This window comes from Marmota monax, unplaced genomic scaffold, assembly GCF_021218885.2.
Source record: "Marmota monax isolate L192 unplaced genomic scaffold, Marmota_monax_Labrador192_F-V1.1 WCK01_AAM20220418_F8-fsc00019, whole genome shotgun sequence".
Taxonomy (NCBI): domain Eukaryota; kingdom Metazoa; phylum Chordata; class Mammalia; order Rodentia; family Sciuridae; genus Marmota; species Marmota monax.
This window is the reverse complement of record NW_026695242.1, coordinates 14,825,300-14,851,520: the sequence shown is the minus strand read 5'-3', so window position 1 is coordinate 14,851,520 and position 26,221 is coordinate 14,825,300. Positions and strand designations below refer to the sequence as shown.

Genomic DNA, 26,221 nt, shown 5'->3' with positions numbered 1-26,221 from the left:
TACCTTTGTTGACTTGTTGGTGGTTGAAAAGCAAGGAACTGTGTGGCTTCTGGCTATTGTAAACTTTGAATAGGAATTTAAGCAGATGGTATCAAATTATTATTTTGGTGTGTTAAGGATTTTCCCCTGTTGTTTTGCAATCCCTTTCCCCTGTAAAGGTGGTGAAGGGGAGTGTAGAATTTCCTGAGGAAATTTTGGGTAAAATCAAGTGGAAATCCCCAAGAGTTAAATGTTCCAAGCCTTTCTTTGGTGGACCTCACCTGGAAACTGCCCAGGGCTGCTCTAGGCAGCTTGCAGCTATTCTTGTAGCACCTGCACCCAGTGGAGCACAGTGAGTGGGTGCTTTTTCCAGGAGAAGGGGTTGGAGAAGAGGAGGATGTAAACAAAACATTTGTTTGCAGATCACTAGGTATGTTAAAGCATGAACTTCCTGTGTGGGATTGTGGGACTGAGGCACATATTGCCTCCCGAGGGAGTGAGGACTTCATTGGGCTCAGTGGGTAGGGTTAGGCTCCCATGTTCAGTGAGGAAACTAGCCTAAGTAGGAAGGGTGAAGAGACCACGCAGAAGTCCTATTTTTTCCTGTCTTATTATGTTGCAGATGAAACCATCTTAAAATTATGTCGGATAAGTAAGTGGGTGTTAAAATGCCTGATCCCAAGTTCTCGTTTTCATCTTTTCAGAAAACATTTCTTTGAAAAACTCAATAGTATGTAGTAATACTTTTTCTAGATCATATTGCCATGGTAATCACAGGTAATTCATGCAACCTGGAAATCTTGTTTAAGAAAAAAATGTAATAGGAGGCAGTTATTTTCAAAATAATCAGTTTCTTGCCGGGCGCAGTGGCACATGACTGTAAACACAGCGGCTTTGGAGGCTGAGAAAGGAGAATATTTAGTTCCAAGCCAGCCTCAGCAATGGCTAGGTGTTAACTCCGGGAGACCCTGTCTCTAAATAAGATATAACAATAGGGCTGGGGATGGGGCTCAGTGGTTGAGTGCCCCGAGTTCAATCCCGGGTACAAAAAAAAAAAACTTTTTTTTTTCCAAAAATTGTTTTCTCATTTAGTGTTTTATCAAGATTATTGAAATGCACATATTTTTAAAGTGAATTCAAGATGTTAAAATACAGGAACTTATTGCTTTTTACACTGGGTAATTTTGTGTCTCACATACAAATATATTATTTATATACGTGTATATTCTATGTGTATATGTGTGAATATACATACATACATCTTTTTTTTTTGTACTTGGGATTGAAATTGGGAGCACTTCACCACTGAGCCACATCCCCAGCCCTATTTTGTATTTTTTTTTTTTTTTTAATTTAGATACAGGGTCTCACTGAGTTGTTTTCCTTATTCACAGGTCAACTGGATAAACTTGAATGTGTGTTTAATTTAAATGCCTTGTCTTTTTTTTTTTTTTTTTGGTACTGGGGATTGAACCCAGGGGCACTTAATCATTGAGTCACATCCCCAGCATCTTTGTATATTTTATTAGAGAGAGGGTGTCCCAAAGTTTCTTTGGCCTCACCAAGTTGCTGAGGCTGACTTTGAACTCAGGATCCTACTGTCTCAGCCTATGGAGCCGCCTGGAGCCACTGGAAGTACAGGAGTGCACCATTGCTGTCTTTGTTGTTTGGTAGTAGATATTGAACACAGGGCCTCATGCATGATAGGCAAGCATATTACCACCAAGGGGCATCCTCAGCCCTTTTGAGACAGGGTTTCCTAAATGACCCAAATTGGCTTTGAACTTGGAATCTTAGTGCTTCAGACTCAGGGGCACTCAACCACTGAACCGCAGCCTCAGCCCTATTTTGTATTTTATTTAGAGACAGGGTTTCTCTGGGTTGCTGAGGCTGGCTTTGAACTTGCGATTCTCTTGTCTCAGTCTTCCAAGCCATTGCACCTGGCTTTTTTTTTTTTTTTTTTTTTTAAAGGGTATCTTCACATTAAAGTGGGAAGTGTGCCTCCTTTTATAAAAGCCATTGCTGACCAACAGTGCCATCTGGTGGACAGTGAGAAACTGGTTCCTTTGTGGTCATTGCCAGATTGGCTGTGGAAGACAAGGATCTGGTTTATATCTTAATTAACTTGCATTGTCTAGAACAGATACAGAAATCTGATTTAAAAGATAAAATGTCTTTAAGAACTGGGCCAAATTAGCACAGGGATGAGAGTTATTTCCTGTCGGCTCATGCTTTTCATGTTTTGCTGCTTCGGTTTAATCTCAAGGCTGACCCGTGCCAGGTTCAGTGGCACAGGCCTGAATCCCAGTGAATTCAGAGGCTGAGGTATAGGGTCCCATTCAAGACCAGCATCAACAATTTAGTGATATCCTATCAAAAAATAACATGGGGACCTTGGGCATGGTGGCACATGCCTGTAATCCCAGCAATTACTGGAGGCCATGGCAGGAGGATTACAAATTCAAAGCCAACCTCAGCAATTTAGTGAAGCTCTGAGCAAAAATTAAAAAGATCTGGGGATGTGGCTCAGTGGTAAAGCCCCACAGTATCTCCCTCTCCACCTCAAAAAAGGTAAAGAGTCTTAAGTGGATTATCCTTCCATTTTCTAAAAGTGAGAGGGGGCACAGTTAGGCACTGGGTCTGGAGAATCAGAAAATATTTGGAATAGTGTTGTTCATTAGGATTGTTCAGTAATCATGAATTGGAGTGAAGGTCGGGTAAATTTTTGCAGTTCTTAGCCTGCTTCTCTAACATAGGTACTAAATCCGGAATAAAATTAAAAAGGTGGGGCATTACAGGTATGACAGGATTAAGGGTGAAGGAACCAAGGATACAAATAAAAATGAGAATCTTTCTTGGTACTAGTGATTGAATCTAGGGCATCACACATTAGGCAAGCACTCTACATTGAGTCACACCCCTGTAGCCCTCTACCTTTCAAACAAACCCCTCCCCAAAGTTTAGTTGACAATACTGGCTCCTGGGCCACTGAGCACTATGGAATATGTGTTCAAACACTGGAACACACTAGATTGACTCTGAAAAATTTAACTAAGTTTGAGATATGTGAATGGAATACTTCTAACAAAGTCATCCCTAACTCTGAATGTGTGAAAGTAACAAATATTCTGCAGCTTGTATAGTACTTATAAGATATGTGACGATGGCACTGGGTTGAACTGCTACTCCTATCTCCTGGGAGGTAACATGAAAATGATAGATCAAGTTATATGATGACCACTAAACAGATGTGCAAAATTCCTAACGTTTGAGATCCTATGGCTTCATCGGCTTAGAAAGCTTTGATTCAAAGAATCTTCTGTTGTATAGTCGGGTCAGTTCTAATGGTTTGGTTTGAACATGCAAAATTTGTTCCAATACTACTAATATATAAGGGGACAACTTTAGCAGAATGTGAACTGTTTATTTGGCAATTTCTCCTGCAAGAAAAACTGAAACGAATGCACACAACTATTTCCTAGTTATGGTGGTAGTACTGATCTGTACCCAATTATATCTGCTATTACCTTTCCCTTTGACCTCACATAACCGCCCTCCTACCAATTACTTTATGACTCAAATCAACCCTTGTGATGATTACTCCTTCCATAAGCAAACTTTAGGTCTTCAATGTAGAAAGCCTGTATTTGTAGTATTTATAATTTTTAAACATTCAATGTGCATTGTGACTTAGATGGGAGTTGTTCCCTGAAAAGCTCATGTGAGAGGTGAAATGACTGGGTTTATGAGCGCTTAAACCTAACTAGTGCATTAATCCACTGATATGGTTAACTGTGGGCAGGTAGGGTGTGGCTGGAGAGCTGCTTTCCTGTCACATGTTCTGTCTCAACTGGGGCCCAGAGCAATGGAGGTGGCCATCTATTGACTGAGACCTCTGAAACTCTTGAGCCCCGAATAAATTTTTCCTCTAAAATTGTTCTTGTCAGGTCTTCCTCTTATAGTGGTGAAAAAAACTAAAAAAATATAGGACTAGGAATGTAGCTCAACAGAAGAGTGCTTCCTTAGTATGCTTCAGGCCCTGGATTCACCAAAAAAAGTGTAATCCCAGGTTTTTTTTTTTTTCCTTTTATAATGTGTCACTGTTGAAGTTTTATGAGTGTTATGCCCTAAAGCTTTATTCCTTATAAGTTGTGGTTTTCACTGTGAACTTCAGATAGTGCAGTGACTTTTAGGAACTGATTATATAATCTCCTTTCCTAAAACATATAGGCCTTTCTCCTTCATCTGTGGAATATTTGCTTTCCAAAAGTTTCTTGTTGAACATGTTTCTGCAAAACAAGAGTCATTTCTAGTTTCTGAAATTATTTTTGTTAAGTTCCTATGCATGTCACACATGGATTACCCACTTCCAAAGAATTAGGGGACAGTATATTTGGTTGCATATATTCGACTTATTGAATAAACACCTCAGAATGTCAGTCTCTACATATCTGATGATTTGTCTACTTGATATTACCTTCTTACAAAGGAAGTTTCAAGAAGCTAGCTCCTTCTCCTCCAGTCCTCTAAAAGAATAAGAGCTGTGATTCTGTAAATCACTTTTGAAAGTATGGTGGAAATCTCAAACAGTAGAGGGGTTTATGGAAAAGAGCTTTCTAAAAAGGCAGTCTACGCCCAAGATATCTGCTCCCTTGTCCCCTAATTCTTTGAGGGACTGTGCAAATGCCACATTAGGCAAAATTACACCCTTTCCAAATATTTGTTAAATACTGGTCACCTAGTATTTAGCACAGATGGGACACTCTAGAAGTATCTTTTTTGACCATCATATTGCCAGCATCAAACATGTAACAGCTAAATACTCAATAACAGCTCAATAAATGCTATTGAATAAGTTGTAAGATACACTATCCTGTTCACCCTCATATTACATATTCTTATATCTCCTTTACCATGAACTACTACCTACTATGACTGTTTTCTCCCCTCTTCTGGAATTGTGTGACAGACCAGTGAGGGAGTCACCATCTTGTGATGGCAGAGAAGATCACACTTCTCTTCTTGGGAAAGGAATCAGTTCTATCTGGCTTTGTACTTCTCTTTGTATTGTTGACTCCCCACTGTTCACATCTTTCATACCTGTCAAATTTAGGGTCAAAGACTAGAGGGCTGGAAGACAGCGTTGAATTCCTCACTTGTCCTTAGAATGCATCTCCTCTAAAGGTATTCCAGCTCTGATCCCTATACAGCAACCCACATCCTTGAATCCCCCTTCATTGGCCACAGGGCTGAGGTATTTTCAAAGACAAAAACCAGAAAAGGGCAGTCCTCCAATTCTGGCTGCATCTGGATGGTTCATTTACATTGAGCTGACTTTTGATTTAGGTGGTGCTGGGGATTGAACCCAGGGTCTTATGCATAGTAAGCAAGCACTGTACCACTGATCTACATCCCAGCCTACTGAGCTTATGGGAAAGCTGAGTCTGCTGTAAAAACCACCCTATTAACAAAAGGGAACTCCACTTCCTATACAGCTAGTGACCTGGATGTAGCCTGCCAACGTTTAATAAAATACAAAATAGGGCTGGAGATGTGGCTCAGTGGAGTGCCCCTGAGTTCAATCCCTGGTACCAAAACAAAACAAAAAAAACCCCAGGTACCTGGGTGTGGAAGTGCCTGTAATCCCAGCAGCTCTGGAGGGTAAGGCAGGAGGCTTGCAAGTTCAAGCCCAGCCTTAGCAATTTAGAGAGGCCCTGGGTTTGATTCTCAGCACTGCATATAAACACATGAATAAAATAAAGGTCTGACAACATGTAAAAAAACTATTAAAAAAAAAAAAGGATTGGAGGTGTAGCTCAGTGGTAAAGTACCCCTGGGTTCAACCCTTAGTACCAATAGAAAATAGGTTACTGTGGGAATCTAAGTACTTCATTACTCAGCTTTCACACTTCCCATGTGGCTTCAAGGTATAATTACCTAGGTAAACCTATTAAGGAACCAAAGTTGTAATAACTTCGCAATTAGGAAGCTTCCAAGTCTGACTCTTGGTAACATGAGAATGGTATAAGCTTTGTATCTTGGTCATCGTGCTACACCTTAATTCATAATGCACAATGTATTGAATGTTAACTAAACCATTTTCTCTTTTTTTCCTCCCCAAGGCTGAAAGTGCTTATCTAATCTGGTCTGCAGAAAATTTTTGATAGGTTGGAATCTAGAATAGAACATACTGAATTTATCTCTCTATTCAATATGTGCATAGAGTAAAATAAAGTTATGAGAGCACTTTTCTTCTTAAGTTCACCAATCTTTCTTATAACACAATTAAACCCATACCCTAAAAATGGAAGTAACAGACTGATTTCTTATGTGTTTAAATTCCCACAATAGAAAAGAAACGGATTCAAACACTCGTATATTCATTATTCAGAAAAAGAAATCCATAGAACATTATATACTAAAATGGGAAGGTCCTAACTACTCAGCACAAGTTTTACTCTGAACATTTCCTTGATCTTGATATTTCTGTTTTACACATTTAGCCAGGCAAGGTAGCACATGCCTGCAAATCCAGTGACTTTGGAAGGCTGAGGCAGGAGGATCACAAATTTGAGGCCAGCCTCAAAATAAAAAATAAAAGGGGCAGGGATATACCTGCAATTCCCCAGCCTTCCAAAGTTTACAAATATCTTTAATGATATAAGCATAACAGTGTTCTCTCTCCACCCTAAACTTAGCACAAATTAGTTTACTAGCATGAAATTCAGAGCATGGCAACACTCTTCAGACTATAGATAGACAATTGGCTCTTGGCAGACTCAGGGGATCAGCAGGTGGTAATACCCAGAATTATCTTGCCTTTAATTTCATATCAAAACTTAAATCAGATATAACATACAAAAGCATCAGGGCAAAAGAAACTACAATCAGTTGAGGCATATTTGAAAAAATGGTTATTAAAAAGTCAAAACTCATGGGGCTTGGGATGTAGCTCAGGGGTAAAGGCCCTGGGGTTCAATCCCCAGCAGCACAAAAATAAATATGTAAAAATAAGTGAATCAACTGGGAAGTCTTGTTTTTGTGGTGCTGGGGATTGAACTTACCTAGGGCCTCACACATGCTAGGTAAATACTCTTCCACTGGGCTACATCCCTAGGGAAATCTTAAAAAAGTCATAGCTCACAAAATCATATTAAGTATTTCTCAGCCCAATTTCCTTTCTTTAGAGAAATTTCTTTCCTGGCCAGTTAGCCATCCCATTAATCCTTGTGCCAGGTGTTGGGAGTTCACATGAAAGGTACTTGCTCACAATCCTGGCTCAACTTTGGGTGGACAGTGACAAAACAGTCTATGTAGAGCTAAAAAATGGTAGGAAAAAAAAAAAACAAAACAACCCAAATAATCAAAACAATCAGGAAAATACTGGGAAAAGAAAATACTTGGGCTATCAGAGTCCCTCCCCACCCCACCCCACCCCCTTTCTTTTTCCATACTGCAGATTAAACCTAGGGGCACTTACCCACCCATCCATATCCCCAACCCTTTTTATTTTGAGATAGGGTCTTGCTAAGTTGGTGAGACTGGCCTTGAACTAGTGATCCTACCAAGTTCGATATGGTTATAAATGTGCACCACTGCGCCTGGCATTTTTTTTTTCATAATATTTTGCAGATGTCAGTGGAGAAATACATATTTCCAGTAATTCAAGAGTTAGGCCTATATACACCTCAAGTAGCCAGCTGAGCTATTAAAATCAAGACTCTAAATTAATGCAACTCACTGGAGTCACACAGCTTAGTATTATGCATGTCCAAACTCTCAACTGCAAGCTCTTGTCTGTCCCAGTAATATATGTCAAAAGAGGAAGAACTAAGTAATCCAATTTCTGATAAAGTCTTTTTAATGGAAAATGTAAAACCCCTTTTAACTTTAATGTACAAAGCCATATGTAACACTTGCACTTTAACAAAAGCAAGCCAATGTTTTAAAAAAATACATCATTAAATGTATATATGTATATATTTACATAGCATATTAAGTTTAATATTTAGCTTTTAAAACTTCACATAAATTTTACCAAAATGAGACAATTTTAAATAAATTACACCTTTTGAAAATGTTTAATTATACAGTCAATAGCTTCAACAAAATATTGAAGTGTCTGTATTTAGTATCTACTTTATATACTTTATATCTTACAAATTTTACAATTATTTGGCAGTTATTTTCTGATTATGACATGACTGCTGTGCGATTCAGCAATTTCCCAAACGCAGGCAATAGCTGGTGTTTGTGTCCTATTCTCACAGTAACTGTCTCAATGTAGTGAAAAATATCAGTTATCTTATTAAACTGTACAAGGGCACATTTACACTTGATCAACAATATAGCGTAGATTTTTTTTTTTTTACCAAAAATAAATACATCATTTTAAATCTGACATTTTCACAAACATCATATACACTATGATACAGAAACAGCTCTGAAGTGCTGTTTTTAAATTTAGCTTGTTTTAGGACATTGAATCACAGGAGCTGTGACATATGCTATACTGCTGTGGTGTCAGTAACAAGTAATCACTACAAAGAGAATTTCTTGGCACTGATGGTTTTGTGAAGCTTAAGTCAGTGTGCACACATGTCATCATTCAAGGGGAGGTAATCCCGGTTCTACGGTCTAAAATCAAACAGGACCACACTTAATTTTCTTCCATATCCTCTACTTCATCTTCATGTATCTTCAAAGCTCTCACCATTTCTTTGACTGCATGATACAAGATATTTTTAACCTGAAAGAGATATTGACATTTCTCATCACTTGAGATGGAGAGAGACTGACAAATGACAACCACCATGCTAAAAAATATTAATAATTTTAATGGGGACCTAGGAAAGCCAAATTCAATAACAAAAATGTCAAAATTTAAAAGTATTGCTAAGCCAAAAGTTATAATAAGAGCCACTAAAATTCATACAATTAAATACACATTAATATTAATCTTCGGTTAGCTTGTTGTGACAAACCAGGCAATGACTGCCTAAACTATTATGCATATAATTTATTTTCTGAATATAAAAGGACTAAACATTCATTTCTTACCTGGAGCTTATCATCATAATTGATTTCTTCCTTCAAAAGTCTCAGTTCCTGTGTTAAGTGAAATGACTGTACAAGATGTTCTGGGGACACAAAGTCTTCAGTTACCTGAATACAGCTGTGAAAATTCTGTACCTATTTCCAAAAGAAAACTTGTGTAATATAAATCTAATGAGGTAGGAGCAAAGAAAAGCCACAGTCTAAAACCAATAGAGATTTAATTTTAACCAGAAATTTCATTTTTAACCAGATTTAGTTTTTCCCAAGTAGCAAATGGATTTCAAGGCAGAACACCACACTTTCCACTGAAAAGCTTCATTGAAAGTGACTTGGTAAAGGAAATATTTTTAATTGATAAAAACCAAACAACAACAACAACAAAAAAAAAAACAACAACTTCAGAAACCCTTTGGAAAGGCTGATAATTGGATCCTAAATTTTGTTAAGATGGACTTTTTAGACTGGTAACTAGAAAGAATCAACAAAGCAATCAAAATCTGATTATGTTTGATGCTATTTCTTTGGCTTTTACTGTTAACTCATACCAGAGCATAAAGAAAAAGAAATGTGGTTCAGTTTGTTAGGAATGAGGAAGAAAACTGACCACAAATGAGTTTCAAAATTGTACTATGATTTTGGTTATTTGTGTCTTTCTTTCAAATTAGCCAATTAAATAGACTCCAATTTCCTGTGACTTTTTAGTACAACAGTTTTTCAAAACAGCGTTCTCCTCCCTGATTAAACAGTTTTAATAAGAAACCAGCCAATATAATGCATTGTAGATGCCTGACAGTTTTAGCTGTTCTGTACAGTTTTACAGGCTCTTCATTTTTTCAAAGAACAGACAATCTGTTTCACAGAACAGCCCACTATGGGTGAGATGTTCAGTGCTTGTCCCAAGACAAATTAGCCAATGAAAAGCAAGTCAACAAAAGCCCAACTTCCCTGACATCTTGTCTAATAGATGTTTTATATTAGAAATTATTAACATCAACTTACATTAAGTGTCTAATTCCATCACATAGCTTCTAAATGCTCTTTCTCTTTTTACTTACTTGAACATGCTGTGAGGAGGGTGAAGAGTTAAGTCCTTCAAAAGTTTTAGTATATACCTTTGGTTTTTGGTACTGGGGATTGAATCCGGTATCCTGTGCATGCTAAGCAAGTGCTCTACCAATGAGCTACTTCCATGGCCCTTTTTAAAATCTTAATTTTGAGACAGGGTCTAAGTTGCCCAGGTTGGCCTCACACTTGTGATCTTCTTGCCTCGTGAGTACCTGAACAGCTAGGATTACAGGTGTGTATTACCCATGCCTGGTTCAGTATATACCTTTTGGTAGGTCTAGTTCTAGCATGTCTTAAAATCACTTGTAGTCCCAAAATTTCTAGGTTTTACAAGTTCTTTATTTGTATTCTCATTTTGGTCATCCATCATTTTCCTGGTTTCCTTTAGTTTTTTATTTATTCAGACTTTCCTTAAGCTTTTTGAGTTTATTTGACTGTTGTCTAACTTCAATATCTGGACTCCTCAGGGAATATTTCTGTCAATATATCTTCTCCTTTGAATGAGACACTTTCCTTTTTTGTGTGCATGCCTTGTAATTTTGTTTTTTGAAAATTGGGTATCTGAACTTTGTAAATGTGTTAACTGTAATAATCAGATTCTCTCCTGCCTCAGAGTTGTTTGTTGTTGATCACTGAGGACCACAGTCATTGTTTAGTAAGTTTTACCAATTTCTTCTCAGAGGCTGAATTTCTTGTTCGGTATAGTCATTGAAGTCTGTATTCCATTATTTCAGTGGTCATCAGTGCCTGAAGAGATTTCCCTCAATATCAAAAATTAGCTGCCCTTTTCTTCATTAGTCTCTGGGTTACTAAGAGTTTTGGATTAGATTCCAGATTCTAAAAAAAGTTGATTCTGTCCATTTTTGACAGTTTATGGTTATTTTAAAATGACTTTCAGAATGTCGAGTTTTAGCTGGGTATGGTGGCATACACCTGTAATCCCAGGGACTCAGGAAGCTGAGGTAGCAGGATTTGAGGTTCGAGGCCAGTGTCAGCAACTCCAAGGTCCTAAGCAACTTAGTGAGAGAGACACTATCTCAAAATTTAAAAGAATGAAAAGAGCTGTGGATGTGGCTCAGTGGTTAAGTGCCCATGGGTTCCAATTCCTGGTACGCCCCGCATAACAAACAAAACCCAAAGCCCAGAATGTTGAGTTCTATTAGCACTTATAGGATGCTACTGTGTTTTCAAATAACCCCCACATGATACATTTCCTTAAAGGACTGAGGGTTAGTTTTAAGAGGTAAGGGTTCAGTTTTAAAGACATCGAACTTTCCCATTCCATTTATTCCCCGCCTCTTTGTTGTACTGGGGATTTATAGCTTCCTTTACTACTGAGCTACATCCTCAGCTCTTAATTTTTGAGATGGGGTCTCACTAAGTTTTTCAGTCCTCACCAAGTTGTTGGGACTGGCCTTAACTTGCGATCCTCCTGCCTTACCCTCCCCCAAGATGCCAGGATTATAGGCATGCTCCTCTACAGCTGGCTATTCATCCCTTTTCTCTGCCATGTCTTGAGTCATTTATACTTCACTTCCTAGACACATACTATCTTTCTAAATTCATTATGAATAGCTTTTAAAACTTCACATAAATTTTACCAAATTTTAAATAAATTATACCTTTTGAAAATGTTTAATTATACAGTCAATAGCTTCAACAAAATATTGAAGTGTCTGTATTTAGTATCTACTTTATATACTTTACATCTTACAAATTTTACAATTATTTGGCAGTAATTTTCTGATTATGACATGACTGCTGTGCGATTCAGCAATTTAAGGAAAATTTATCATTAAAGATGTAAAATCCACATGGTTTGAGATCACAAATTCATTACTCATCTTTTTTGTAACATAATTTCATCCTCTATAAAATGGAAAAAAATCTACTTTTTACCTTGTAGGTTCTTCAAAAAATAAAAGAGAAATGCATGGAAAAAAAAAGATGCAATTATCTATCTATTTAGTTTGCTGGGGACTATGTTAGAGCACTGGCTCTACCACTTGAGTTTTAGTTGTTGCAGTTTAAATAAAAGTCACTTGGGAGGGGGGACAGTAGAGGATAGGAAAGATAGCAGAATACAATAGTCACTAGTATGGCAATATGTAAAAACGTGGATGTGTAACCGATGTGATTCTGCAATCTGTATACGGGGTAAAAATGGGAGTTCATAACCCACTTGAATCAAATGTATGAAATATGATATATCAAGAGCTTTGTAATGTTTTGAACAACCAATAAAATTTTAAAAAAAAGTCACTTGGAAGCTATGGCTGTGACAAAGTAAACATTGGAGGTCAAGGTCTAGCTGTTTTGTCTAGGAATGCAAAGGAAGAGTTTCACATACTGAGTTATTTACCAACAAAAGATTTGGGCTGGGTGTGGGTACTAGGAATTGAACCCAGGGGCATTTTATCCCTGCCTATCCCTTTAATTTTGAGATAGGGTCTCATTAAGTTGCTTAGGGCCTTGCTAATTTGCTGAGACTGGCTTGAGACTTGAGATTGCCTCAGCTTCCTGAGTCCCTGGGATTACAGGCATGTGCCATCATGCCCAGCCCTACAAAATTGCCATTTTAGAATGGTTCATAGAATAACAGTGCTGTGGCTACAAGACACACACCAGAACTCCTCTCTTAGTTTAGTTTCTGGAAATACTAACTGTTGACAGGCAAAAGAATGGTGTTTCTTCCCTAGCATTACTGGCTCTTGATTGAATATCACTTGGTTGAAAGTTTTTTGATGGGTACCTTGGGCTCACAAGGGCTTCTAATTTGTATGGTTTTGCAAAGTGTACTGCCTGACAGTAACATTAAGCATTCCTTGGGAAAAATTTCTTTCTTCCCTAGATCTAATTAATTAGAAACTCTGGGAGGTGGGGTATAGCAATCTGTGTCTGATAAAGCTGCTCAGGAAATTCTAATGTATGCTAAAGAATGAGAAATACTGATTTAGAGTCTGTACTATTTTGAGGGCCACCTTTAGTCTATAAGTGTTGAACCATAAATGAACATTTGCAGTACTGCTAACACCCTAATAGGCTGGAAATAATGTATATCAAATCAAAATTAATATTGTAAACAGAGTTCTTATCATTTTCCTTGAATTCTCTCTCAAACTAACATTACTATTGCCTGGCATGGTGGCATATGCCTGTATTATCAGCAATTTAGGAGGCTAAAGCAGGAGGATTCGTGTTTGAGACCAGCCTGGGCAATTTAATGAGACCCTGATTCAAAATAAAAAAGGGCTGGAGACAGGTGCAGTGGTTTATGCCTGTAATCCCAGTGACTCTGGAGGCTGAGGCAGGAAGATTGCAAGTCCAAGGTCAACCTGAAAGACTTAAACTTAGTGAGGCCCTATCTGCAAATAAAAAAATAATAAAAAGTTGGTGATGTGGCTCAGTGGTTAAGCACCCTTGGATTCAATCATTGTGTACCAAAAAAAAAAAAAAAAGAGTGCCTCTGGGTTCAATCCTCACTTCTGCCAAAACAAAACTGCAACAACAAAACAAAACAAAATAAAAACAAAGCAAAACCCGTTACTACTATATTTAAGTAGAGGGCAACAACCTCTCAATGCTGTGACTGTGCTGTCATTATCATACTACATAGGAAAGGGAAAGTAGAACTTCCCGCTTTTATAGCTGGCAATTTCTTGCCATTGGGAGCAAAGAAGGTAATGATTTGATCATTCATTACTTTACTGGCAGACATCAGAATAATATGAAATTTGCTTTCTATAAACTATCTGACTTTTCTATACATTTCCGAAGAAACTATGTCTTTTGATGTTTATTTGTACCTAGTGAAAATTTAACTTAACTTTCAACTCAGGTGAATTTTCCACAGTACCCAGAGAAAATATAGGAAGAAATAAAACTCTGCGTGTCTATACAAAGAACACTACACACACACACACACACGTGCGAGAATGTGTATGTTTATGCATATATATAAATTTTATAAAAAAGTACAATTTTGTGCAAAAATATGTTGTAAATGAGAACATATTTTTCAGGTCTTTATAAACAGATTTACTAATATTTATTTTAAATTAATGTATTATTTTAAGTATGGCAAGGGGACATTGAAAAACACAAATGTTATGGCTGGGATTGTTGCTCAGTGTAGAAAGTTTGCCTAGCATGTGTGAGGTCCTGGGTTTGATCCTTATCCCTTGTACTGCAAAAAATAAAAGGTCAAAACCAAAAATCTCTTTATGAAACTTACATTCTATTTAGACATTAAGAAAGTACAAATTGCTGGGTGTGGTGGCACCCACCTATAATACTAGTTGACTAGGGAGCCTGAGGCAGGAGAATTTCAAGTTTAAGGATAGCCTCAGTTACTTTGTAAGACCCTGTCTCAAAATAAAAAATAAAAAGGCTGAGTATGTAATTTAGTGGTCAAGTAATCCTGGGTTCAATCCCCATACCAAAGGGAGAAATACAAATTTAAACCACAATGAGATAGCACTACAAAGTTATAAGATCAGTTTTAAAACAAAAGTGATAGTAACAAGCATTGAGAGAACACATAGAGGAACTAAAATGCATATAGCACTACTTTGGAGAAAGGAAATGGTATACCACTTTAGAGAGCAACCTGGCAGTTTCTAATTCACATGTCCAGGCAATCCCACTAAGCACTATTTACCTAACAGAAATGAAAAGCTGTGTTCACCCACAAGTTGTATGCAAATGTTTATAGTAGCTTTATTTTCTATAGCCTCAAACTGAAAATAATACAAATATACTTCAGTTAGTAAAGAGATTAAAAAAAAAACAGCCTTTAAAAAATGGAAAAATAAATAAAAAACAAATACCCAGCCATGAAAAGGAACCAAATAATACATACATAACATGGCTGAATCTCAAATGCATTTGTTAAGTAAGAAAAGCCAGATTGAAAGAATACATATTATATGTTCCAATAAATGAAAGTTTTCATAAAGGTAGAATTGTAAGGGACAAAAACTAGACAACTGGTTGAAGGAACTTTGGGTAAAAAAAGGAGATATTTTGGGATGGGGATGTGGCTCAAGTGGTAGCGCGCTGGCCTGGCATGTGTGCGGCCCGGGTTCGATCCTCAGCACCACATACAAACAAAGATGTTGTGTCTGCTGAAAACTAAAATACAAATATTAAAAAATTTCAAAAAAAAAAAAAGAAAAAGGAGATGTTTTACTCTAATCAGAATGGCAAATATCAAGAATTCGAGCAATAACAAGTGTTTGTGAGGATGTGGGGAAAAAGGTACATTCATGTGTTGCTGGTGGGATTGCAAATTGGTGCCAACCACTCTGGAAAGCGGTATGGAGATTCCTTAGAAAACTTGAAACGGAACCACTATTTGACCCAGCTACCCACTCCTCGGTTTATACCCAAAGGATTTAAAAATCAGCTTACTACAGTGACACAACCACAGCAATGTTTATAGCAGCTCAATTCACAATTATTGAACTATGGAACCAACCTAGATGCCCTTCAACAGATGAAAATGTGGTACGCATACACTATCGAATATTACTCAGCCTTAAAGAAAAATGAAATTATGGTATTTGCAGGTAAGATGGAACTAAGAACATCATGCTAAGTGAAATAAGCCAATCCTTCCTAAACCAAAGGCTTAATGTTTTCTCTGATAATCGGATGCTGATCCATAGTGGGGGTGGGAGGTGGGTAAGGAAGAATGAAGGAACTTTGGATTGTGCAAAGGAATGAGGGGAAAGAAAAAAAAAGGAAAGAAGGGAGGGGTGGGTTTGTGGGGATGGGAAGGACGGTAGAATAAAATACACACTATTACCCTATATACATGTATGAGTACACTACTGGTGTGGCTCTGCACCATGTACAGCCTGAAGAATGAGAAGTTGTGCTCCATTTGTGTACCATGTGTCAAAGTGCATTCCACTGTCATGTATAACTGATTAGAATTAAAAAAACCAAAAACAAAAACAATAGAAGGGAGACCAGTAGAATAGAATAAGGGGACCTGGGCAGGAAGAGGAAGGAAAGGGGAGGTACTTATAAAATGTGAGAAACAATCTTTGGTAAATGAATACATATTAAACATATCTCAATTACTGGGTGGTAAATGGAAGAGGTAGCGAACAACCTATGAGACAAATTAGACTAGGGGGAGTGTTCCTCAGGTTTCCCTTGTACATTTTATTACTAACAGAGTTAAACTGGGCTATTTGCGCCATTCTTCGTACAGGAATCCATTGTGTGCTTTAGATTTCATTTTTCATACCCTCCAACAGCTATTCTATGCCATTTCCACTATACACATCAAGAACTATATACATCAAGCTGCATAATTCTGTGGATTGATAAACATAAAATATACATACCATCTTTTCTTAGATAGGCTATTGTTAGCCTATCTCAAGCCTATTGTTAGCATGCTCAAGAGAGACAGGAGAAAAACTTACAGCCTGTTAAAAGAAAGCTTTGATATTCTCCCCTTACCCCTTTCTGGCCCAACTAATGAGATATGAGTATACAATACCTCTATACTTCTCCTGGGAGGCCTTAAAAATTAAATTTCAAGTCTCTAAAATCAGAGACAACATATAAATGCAAACCTGGCTCATGTTAAAACAATTTAAGCTCTCAAAGTATTCAATTATTTCAAATTTCTTTAAACACTAGAATGCCATTTTAGCAATATAATTAATGAAAACAGACTATTTCAGATTATTCTGTTACTTCTGTTTTTGATTTACATCTACACCCAGAACAATTTTTCAAAGTTTATTCTTTGAACAACAGGTGTGTCAAAAAGTTTGTATGTACCTGATGAAGTGCTCCTGCTGGCAAAACAATGGCATCCCCAAGAAACTGAATAACAGTACAGGTTCTGACTCCGTATTCTTCTAGCAGTCTTTGGCGGAGTTTTTTGTTTACATACCAGCTTTGGTCACGTATTGGATCGTGTTCGGGTAGAACTTCAAGGCCTTGTTCTTTTGAAATCTGAAATATGGATTAAAATAAAAACATATACCCCATTTATATAAGGCAAAAGAAGAAAAATCCTCTTTATATTTATATATATTTAGTTTATAATACTACATTCTTTGGTCTCAGAATCTTACAGAACCATCATTGTGCTTAAGTTAAAGAAAAAACAGTCTGAAACAATTTAAAAAGCAAAGGATATTAAATAAAGCACACGGAAATGCTATTAATAGTGAGTCATACTCCTTTCTCACCATCTCCTTTTTCTATGAAGTTTTCATCTGTCAGGTTTCCTTCCTTACCAATTGTTTAAAGGGTACAACACCTAGATGAGGCAAAGTTTAGTATGGTTTGTCCCCCAACCACCAAAAGCTAAGCCTTCACATGTATGGATTTCATAAACATTTCTTGATAGTGCCCCCCACCCCTGCACTCCCTTAATGCATGTACAAAGATAAAAACCATTTTAGGGTTTACATTCTAATCGTTGAAATATTTACTTGTGACCTTTTCAGAAATTACTCATTAAAATAATCTTTTTATTTACAAGACACACATTTATAGATTAAAATATTGGTAATTATTACTGGGATAAGAGAGTTACAATGCTAAAGCCCTTTCACTTTCTTTACATTGTTTCACAGAAAGAACTTGAAATCCTTAAAAAGAAGATGGAGTATAGTAAAATAAGCAACTTATGTTCCCTTATAAAAAATCCCCCAAATTACAAAATTATGAAAATATTTTAGCAAAGGGTGTGAACCAATTATTTCAGGTTGATGGGTTAATTTCTTTAAGAATGTCTAACAATTAAAGGTATGATTACTCAAAATTTCAGTCTAACCAAAAAGTATAACTGAGAAATCAGATGTCATAAAGTAGAATCACTACTTAGGTCAAGAGTCAAACATATCAATCAGATTCTAAGGAAATTTAAAGATCCGATCCTTTTTTAGATGTTTCTATACCACCCAACTAATACCTAGCTCATCAAAACATTGGTCCTTTACTGTAAGGTGGTAAGGAAGATAGGGGAGTACTATGAAATGAGAAATCACCATACAAACCTCAAAATAAACAGGCCTTTAAAAGAAGCAAGACAAAGGAGCTTTTCATTTTCAACAAAAATTCCATCCCTTCAAACTAAAAATTACTGAGTCCTTACTCAAAGTGAAGAGATAAATTGTCTGCAACATAAATTATACCTTTTGAAGAAATTCTCTTATCTTGTCCACATCTTTTCCAGCGTAAATATGCCACAGAGCACCAGGAATTTCACTTGAGTCCTTCAATCTTTTCCTTAAAATGTCATCCAAATCTTCTTCCTCAAATTTCTTGAGTATTCCTAAAATATAGGAGAGTATTTTCAAATTGGTCAGTGAAGACTACCAAAAAGCCAAATATTCTAAAACTGATTTATGAGAACAGCAGAATGCCTGAGTAGATCAGTATTCTTAAAGGAGTCAAACCCAGTTTTATATTCAAAACTATTGAGAGCAGAAACCTGGAACTGTTTCCTGTGTGCTACAGGAAAGATCAATAGTGATTTTCCTGGTTTGTTTTCTGTAAAACAAGGGGCAGGAAAAAGAAAATTCAAGAGTTTTTACTCAATCAGCATTCTCCCTGTCCTCAAAGGGGTGGTCCTAACAATGGCTTGGACTCATAGCATTTCATAATTTATAAAGAACTTTTATGACCATTATCATTCAGTTGGTTCCTATAACTATAGAGTATGGTTGTCAAGAATCATAACCTCTATTTTACACTTGAGTAAAGAGATTCAGTGAGGTGAACGGATTTGCTTATTACTGTGACATTCTGATTAATTCCTATGGGACCTCATATTCTATTATGGTCAATATGTAATCAAATTCTTTATCAACAAAGCTGTAGTTTTGAAGAAACAGGCCATTCTTCTAAAACGCCGACAAACTAAACATCTTATATTTATGTGTAAGCACAAAAAATTTTGGAAGTATGCAAACTTTTGAATTCAATATGGTAAATTTTTTTTTCCTTTTCTTTTTTTTCTTGGTGGTACTGAGAATTGAATCCAGGGGTGCTCTATCACTGAAAATGCTCAGCCTGTAATATTTTTTATTTTGAGGCATGGTCTCATGATGTTGCCCAGAATGGCCTTGAACTTGTGATCCTCCTGCCTCAGCTTCTGAAACAGAACAGCTGGGATTATAGGCATGTATCACTGTGCTTGACTCACTACAGTGAGTATTTTAAATAAATCTTCTTCCCGTTTTTTGGTACTGGGGATTGAACCCAGGGGCACTTTACTGCTGAGCTACATCCCTAGCCTTTTTAAAAAAAATTATTTGAGACAAGATCTTGTTAAGTTGCTTAGGGATTCACTAAGTTGCTAAGGCTGGCCTCTCAAGTTGCTGTGATTACAGGTGCGCACCTAATCATCTTTTAAGACAAAAGAAACCAACTCTTTATATTACAAAGAATATAACAAATGTCTACTAACAACTGCGATGGTGAAACATTTATAATATTTAAACCTGACTACAAAGATTTTTTTATGTGTTCGTTTATTTTTTATTTATTTTTATTAGAGCATGAAAATTATACATAGTATTTGGGATTCTTTTTTTAATATATATATTTTAGCTGTCAATGGAACTTTATTTTATTTATTTATATGCGGTGCTGAGAATTGAACCTAGTGCCTCACACATGCTAGGCAAGCGCTCTACCACTGAGTCACAACCCCAGCCCTGTATTTGGGGTTCTTACAGCAAAAATCATACATACTAGAAATCTGATTTCAATTTCCATTTCCCCCACTTTCCTTCCCCTTTTTTCCTCCTCTACTTATCTTACTTTTACTCCTTTGGTTAATACTTTCTATGTATATAGAAATTCTCTCAGTACATTTATCTATATATGAGATTCTGTGAAGATTCATTCCACATTTCTTTCCCTTCCCCTCCCTTTGTCTCTCCCTCTCATTCTCCCACTTCTACTACACTGATCTTGCCTATATCTTTATCATATCTGATCCCCTCCCCCACTCCCTTTTCCCCTCATTTTGCTTTAGCTTCCACATGTGAGGCAGAAGATTTGACTCTTGCTTTTCTGAGTCTGGTTTATTTCCCTTAGCATGATTTCTACCCATTTAGCAGCAAATGCCATGATTTCACTCTGCTGGGTATTTGGGTAAATTCCATAATCTGGCTATTGTAAATTATGCTGCTATAAACACTGAAGTGGCTGTATCACTATAATATGCTGATTTTAGTTCTTTTGGGACAGCTGGGTCATATGATCATTCCATTCCTAGTTTGCTAAGGAATCTCCACATTGCTTTTCAAAGTGGTTGTACAAATTTCAGTAGGATTTCTTAATTCAAACATGTATTAAATTTTTAACTGCTTACTATGGGTCAAACACAGTTAAGATGAGAATTAAAAAAGATCTAGCATAGAGTTAAGAAGGGTCTTAATAAATTCATATGAATACCATACTTGGTAATAAGAATGTTCACAGACTAGTTCAGTCCTCAAGTGTTATTTGTGACAAAGTTTTTCCCATTTCATGATAAAACAAGAAAATAAAGAACAATGTTAAAAGTTTATCATAAGCCAGATGTGGCAGCACACACCTATAATCCCAGGAACTCAAGAGGCTAAGTCAGGAGGATCCTAATTTAAGGCCAGCCTCAGCAACTTAGTGAGACATTGTCTCAAAATAAAAAATGAAATAAAAAGAGCTAAAAATGAAGCACAGAGGTTAAGCATTCCTGGGTTTAAATCCCAGTACTGGGGTGGGGGAGAGTTTATCATAAAAATTACTCTTTAATTGAAAAAAATAGCCGATGGTTTAAATATGTGTTTTCTTAACAAATTAAAAGTTGCAAATCTTGTATTATTTTCTACTTTTTCTTCCTTTAAAGTTTATTGCTTTATAAACTCAAGAAAGGGGAGAGATTTATCATAAAAAAGAGAATGAGAGATTAAATTTACTTTTTAAGTTTAGACCTCTTGGGTGAACTAATAATCTAAATTATACTCTGAAGGATGAATATAGTAATTTGCTAGGAAGACAAGGAGGAGGCAGAAAGACTTTGTAGGTAGAGGAAAAAGCATGTGCTTCAAGTAGGCTAGTATTTCTTATTATTTTTTTTCTGTACTGGGGAATGAATCCAAGGATGTTTCACCACTAAGCTACATTCCCATTCTTTCTTTATTTTTGAGACAGGGTCTCGATAAGTTGCTGAGGCTGGCCCTCAAGCTTGTGATCTTCCTGATTCAGCCTCCTCAAAGTTGCTGGGATTATAGGCGTGCACCACCACACCGGCTGTTAAGTATTACTATAACTTTAAAATACTGCTTTCTATGTGACACTTACAACACAATGACAAAAGTTTTTAGATAAATATAGCAAAGAGAATTATTTAAAAATTTTTAAAGTTTTGTCAGAAGACCGATTATTATTACCAGGAACCAGAGGTAGGGAATACACAGGAACAAATATGAATAAGAAGGCTGGGGCTATAGCTCAGTTGTAAAGCACTTGCACAGAATGTACAAGGCCTTGGGTTTAATCCTCAGTACTGAAAAACAAGTGAAGATGAATAAGAAAGTTCCAATAATTAAGGACATGAATGAACAGAAGTAGGAAAAGCAGGTATAATTTCTAACTTGTAGAATACATATAGGAGATGATTTAAGTATAATATAATGATACAATAAATAGGTAATTATCTATCTACAGCATCATAGGCTCAGAAAGAACAAATAATGTTTACATTATTTGTAATAATGTCTCTGGTAGAGCTGGGACAACTCATGTGTGCCTAATGACTCTCAAATCCTTAGAGTAGAGGTCAGTATCAATTAAGAAAGCAGAGTAACCAATGAATTTCTATAGTTCTGAGGAAATTTAGGTTGTGTTTTAAACAAATTGTCAAATGTACACAAAAACAGAGTAAATATTATAATGAATCCCTATGTCCCCAGCACCTAGCCACTACGTCATAAATTCACTCTAAGTTCTGGATACGGAATGTTGTGGTCTAAGGGCTGGCTACAAGTCATATATAATTATATCACAGAAAGTGCATGAAAAGCAGAAAAGAGAACATTTGTAACTCTAGACAAGTCTGTCCATGGGACTGGGGTTGTAGCTCAGTGGTTGATCACTTGTCTTGCATGCCTGAGGCACTGGGTTGAGATCATAGCACCATATAAAAATAAATAAATAGATAATGTGTCCATCTTCAACTAAATACACACACACACAAATAAATACATAAATAAAAGTCTGTCCATAAGGTGTCAAAATTAAGTGGTGTCAAAAGCAAAAAGTATTTGAAAAGATAGCAATTAATAGTGTGACTTATTACAGAGGGCAGAGAGTAATGAACAAATCCGAGAGAAATTCCTGAATTACTACCCAAATGTATGTCAGTCAAAGCAACTGCAACAATAATTTCACCCAGGTATAAAAGGTTGAAATGTGACATCAACAGCAAAAAAACTGTTTAAGAGTGCTAGAGTAATAGATTCAAAGGGGGCATACTTTTGAGGGAAAAAAAAAAGAACAGTTAAAAAAAGAATGGTCCTATATTCCTTTGTGTTTGTTTTTTGCACGGTTGGGGATTGAACCCAGGGCCTCACTCATGCTAAGCAAGCACTCTACCACTGGGTGATACCCTCAGCCCCTAGATTATGCTCCTATTAAAGAAACCAGTAGAGATGAAAAGGTTAAAGACCTATGATTATATATGTATAAAGGAGGAAATAAGTGATGATGGACCAATGTTTTAGAGAAAAATCCTGGGCATGGAAACTAAAACCAATATACTAGACAAAAATGTCACTTTTACTTAAAGAAGAAAGGCTCCTTTCTTCCTCCGATACTGGGAAGGTAAAAAGGAAGAAGACAGATGCTGGGGGTATAGCCCAGTGATAGAATGCTTGCCTAGTATGCACGCGGCCATGGGTTCAATCCCTAGCACCAATAAACAAAAAACATACAAAAACCTAAGAACATTAAAACATTAAAAAAATCCCAAAACCTAGTTTCTATTCTTAAACTCAAATGTAAACATGTATTGAACCATATATTTTCATAAACACATTATTTAATAAGAGGAAAGGAGCAAAACAAAAGAACCTTTTAAAACTAAAATTTCTTTTATATTATAGGAAAATTAATCTTCAAGTAATAAAGATCAAAATATCCTTATATATATTGGAATTCTTTCTGGAACCTTTGTTAACTGGGAGGCTGACATTCTGCATGAGACTAGTGTATATGGTGCATTCAACTGCAATACTACTACTCTTAGTTTCTTTACCTGCTTTTGAGAGAATGCCATTTCCTTTTGCTATGCCAACATAGACTAGGATATTTACAACATCAGAAACTTCAATGTGGAGATTTGTTGTTCCTATATCATGATCTTTAGCAGCAGCTACACCTGTATAAAATAAAATTTGACAAAATATTTTGTTTTTTAATAATGTATCATACTGTCTCCCCAATCAACACTATTAGAATTAAATTTGACCTTAGTCTCCAGCTGTACAAAACTACTGTTAAGTCACAATCTGTAAAAATGCCCTATTATAATGCAAATTAATAAAAATGTAAATATTTTAAAGAAATTAGCAGGTACTTCAATAGATACTCACTCTTGATTTATAACCTACTATTAATATGAAAAAGGATTTCAGGAGATTTAATATTAAAAGAACAGATAAGAGTAGAAACTAAAAACAGTTAGAAAATTATCTAATTAATTTTTGGACATAAGTTTGTTAAAATCCCACACACAATTCCACCTTGGAAGAAATATGAATATATACTTACCATAGGCACTACATAACCTGGGTCCTAGATCAGGACGTACAAAAAATCCTGGCAAATGAGATGCCAAATTGAATTTTCCTTCTGGATTACAATATTCTGGCAAAGGCAGACTTTTTAAAAGATCTTCATATCTGAAAAATAACAACACTACCTTCTTTAAGGTTTGTTATTTTTATGCATTCAAATATATAATTTTTAAGTTGTTAAAAATACCAAAAAACCTTTTCTTAAGATAGATAACACTTCTCTTGATCTTCAAAGTTTAAATGAATGCATTAACATGGACAAGCATAAAACAGTAGTGATACTGACTAAAATTTAAATTCTACTTTCCAAATACTACAAATTAAAAGTTCCAAAAGAAGCAAACAAGGCCTTATGGTTCGTTAATGTGAACTTTTTTTCCCTTCCTGCCGTAACACAAACTTTCTTTTATTGGAGCTATAGGGATTCAGTTCCTCTAATAGTTAAGGTTTTTTTTTTATGAGGAAGGAAAAAAACCCTAAAGGTTACATTTGTAGTTACTTATTTCACCTCTGGGGACAATTTCAGCTCAACTTCCAAAAGCCAACAATCAAAAATTAAAGTTTCAAGATATACCTTGCTGGCATCATAGTCTTGAAGTCTTCACCTGAAGGACAATCTTTCAATTTTAAAACAACCGTTTCTCCACTTTTAGATTTCTGCCGTTCTATAAAGAATGCAGTTAGTTACTAGTAAGTTAATTTCTGCTTTTTGATTTTCATTAATATTTGGAGATAAAGAAATGTAAAATGATTCAATTCAATAATTAACTGTACACTATGTGCTTAATGAATGTTTATTTTTATTACATATGTACTTCTGTGGTTATTAACACTTTCGTTCCTAGATACAGTATACAATATTATTCATTTGTAATGTCTCAAAAATTATTTTAAAAAAATCTCTTTATGATGGGTACAGTGGCACATGCCTATAATCCCAGCAATTTGGGAGGCTAAGGCCCTAAGCAACTTAGCAAGTCCCTATCTCAAAAAAAAAAAAAAAAAAAAAAAAAAAAAAAAGCCAGGGGAATGTGGCTCAGTGGTTGAATGAAGCTGGGTTCAATCCCCAGTAGTAAAACAAAATCTCTCTTTATAATTGTCAACATTACAGTCTTTCATTTATACCTTTAAGTGTTTTACATTATGTAATTAATTATGTAATTCAATTTCCACATTTTTATGGGGTTTCCAAAATGTCCTCATTTATTATTAGGACTTCCTTAAGGTTGAAGAGTATTAGAATAAGGATTAAGACCCAGTGTTTTGTTTCCACATACTTATTTTTGTTTGACAACAATGTAATAATAAAAGTTTTTAAAACTAAAAATCTGTTAAGTTATATTTGCAGTTTATTATTTTGTGGGGATATGATTAAGAAAACAGTATACCAAAACAAAACAAAACAAACATACTTGATATTTCTTCAAAACCATCCCAGAATTCCTTAACATTGGCATTTGAAATAACGCTGTCTTTGCAGTTCAGGAGATCTGCTTGGTGGTCTCCAAAATCAAGACTAATCGATTCCGCCTTCCATAAGCTAATGTTCATTTTCTTGTGCACACCAGAGACCACTGCAGGCTTATGAATAGATAAATAATAGTTAAAAAAAAAGTTATGGGCCTTTTAAAATTTGATAGAAATCATACGTAACAAATAACATGTTAGGATTCAGGCCTACTGACAGGTTGGTAACATTACTGAAAGCAATTTTTGACTAGAAAAGATATTTACAATACACTGGGAAAGAAGAGAGATGACCAGAGAATGCCATGTAGAGTACAGTGGCATTTCTGAAACAGAAATTTAAATGTGCAGTAATTTTTCAGAAAGAAGTCTGAAGACAATGTTAAAAATTTCACTTCTTGGCTGTAGAAATGTAGGTTTTGGGGCTGCTTCATCTATGCACTAATATTCAAAGACAGAATATAAACTACTTGCTTACAAGCATGCAATATATACATATACATGATTTTTAAATAAAAATGTATACAGTCCTTGATGTATTATACACACATTTCTTTTACCTCTACAAGGACAATGATAAATTAAAACATTAAACACCTCAGCATAACATCAACTTTAAGCTGAAGAGATTCCTGAAAGAGGGCTGGGGTTGTAGCTCAGTGGTAGAGCATTTGCCTGGCATATATGAGGTACTGGGTTTGATCTTCAGCATCACATAAAAACAAATACATGAAATAAAAGTTATAAAAAAAATTCCTGAAAGGGAAATCTCTTCTTTGAAATCTCACAAATTAAAAATTCTCTCAAGGCTCTTTAACAGGGAAACT

The 26,221-nt window shown here is 35.9% G+C and overlaps 1 protein-coding gene across 7 annotated transcripts in view; it reads right to left on the bottom strand.

Annotated features, from left to right (window-relative positions):
* Positions 1-7,817: 7,817 nt before the first annotated feature.
* Jmjd1c (jumonji domain containing 1C) overlaps positions 7,818-26,221 on the bottom strand; it is a 246,981-nt gene continuing 228,577 nt past the window's right edge. For all 7 annotated transcript variants that reach the window (XM_058577933.1, XM_046419641.2, XM_058577938.1 and 4 more), the window contains 8 exons: positions 25,340-25,508; positions 24,502-24,592; positions 23,902-24,032; positions 23,387-23,509; positions 18,273-18,412; positions 16,906-17,082; positions 9,040-9,171; positions 7,818-8,728 (listed from right to left, as the gene is read on the bottom strand). In XM_058577933.1, the coding sequence (XP_058433916.1) occupies positions 8,639-8,728; positions 9,040-9,171; positions 16,906-17,082; positions 18,273-18,412; positions 23,387-23,509; positions 23,902-24,032; positions 24,502-24,592; positions 25,340-25,508 (1,053 nt within the window). In that variant the 3' untranslated portion in view covers positions 7,818-8,638. The remainder of the gene's footprint in view (positions 8,729-9,039; positions 9,172-16,905; positions 17,083-18,272; positions 18,413-23,386; positions 23,510-23,901; positions 24,033-24,501; positions 24,593-25,339; positions 25,509-26,221) is intronic.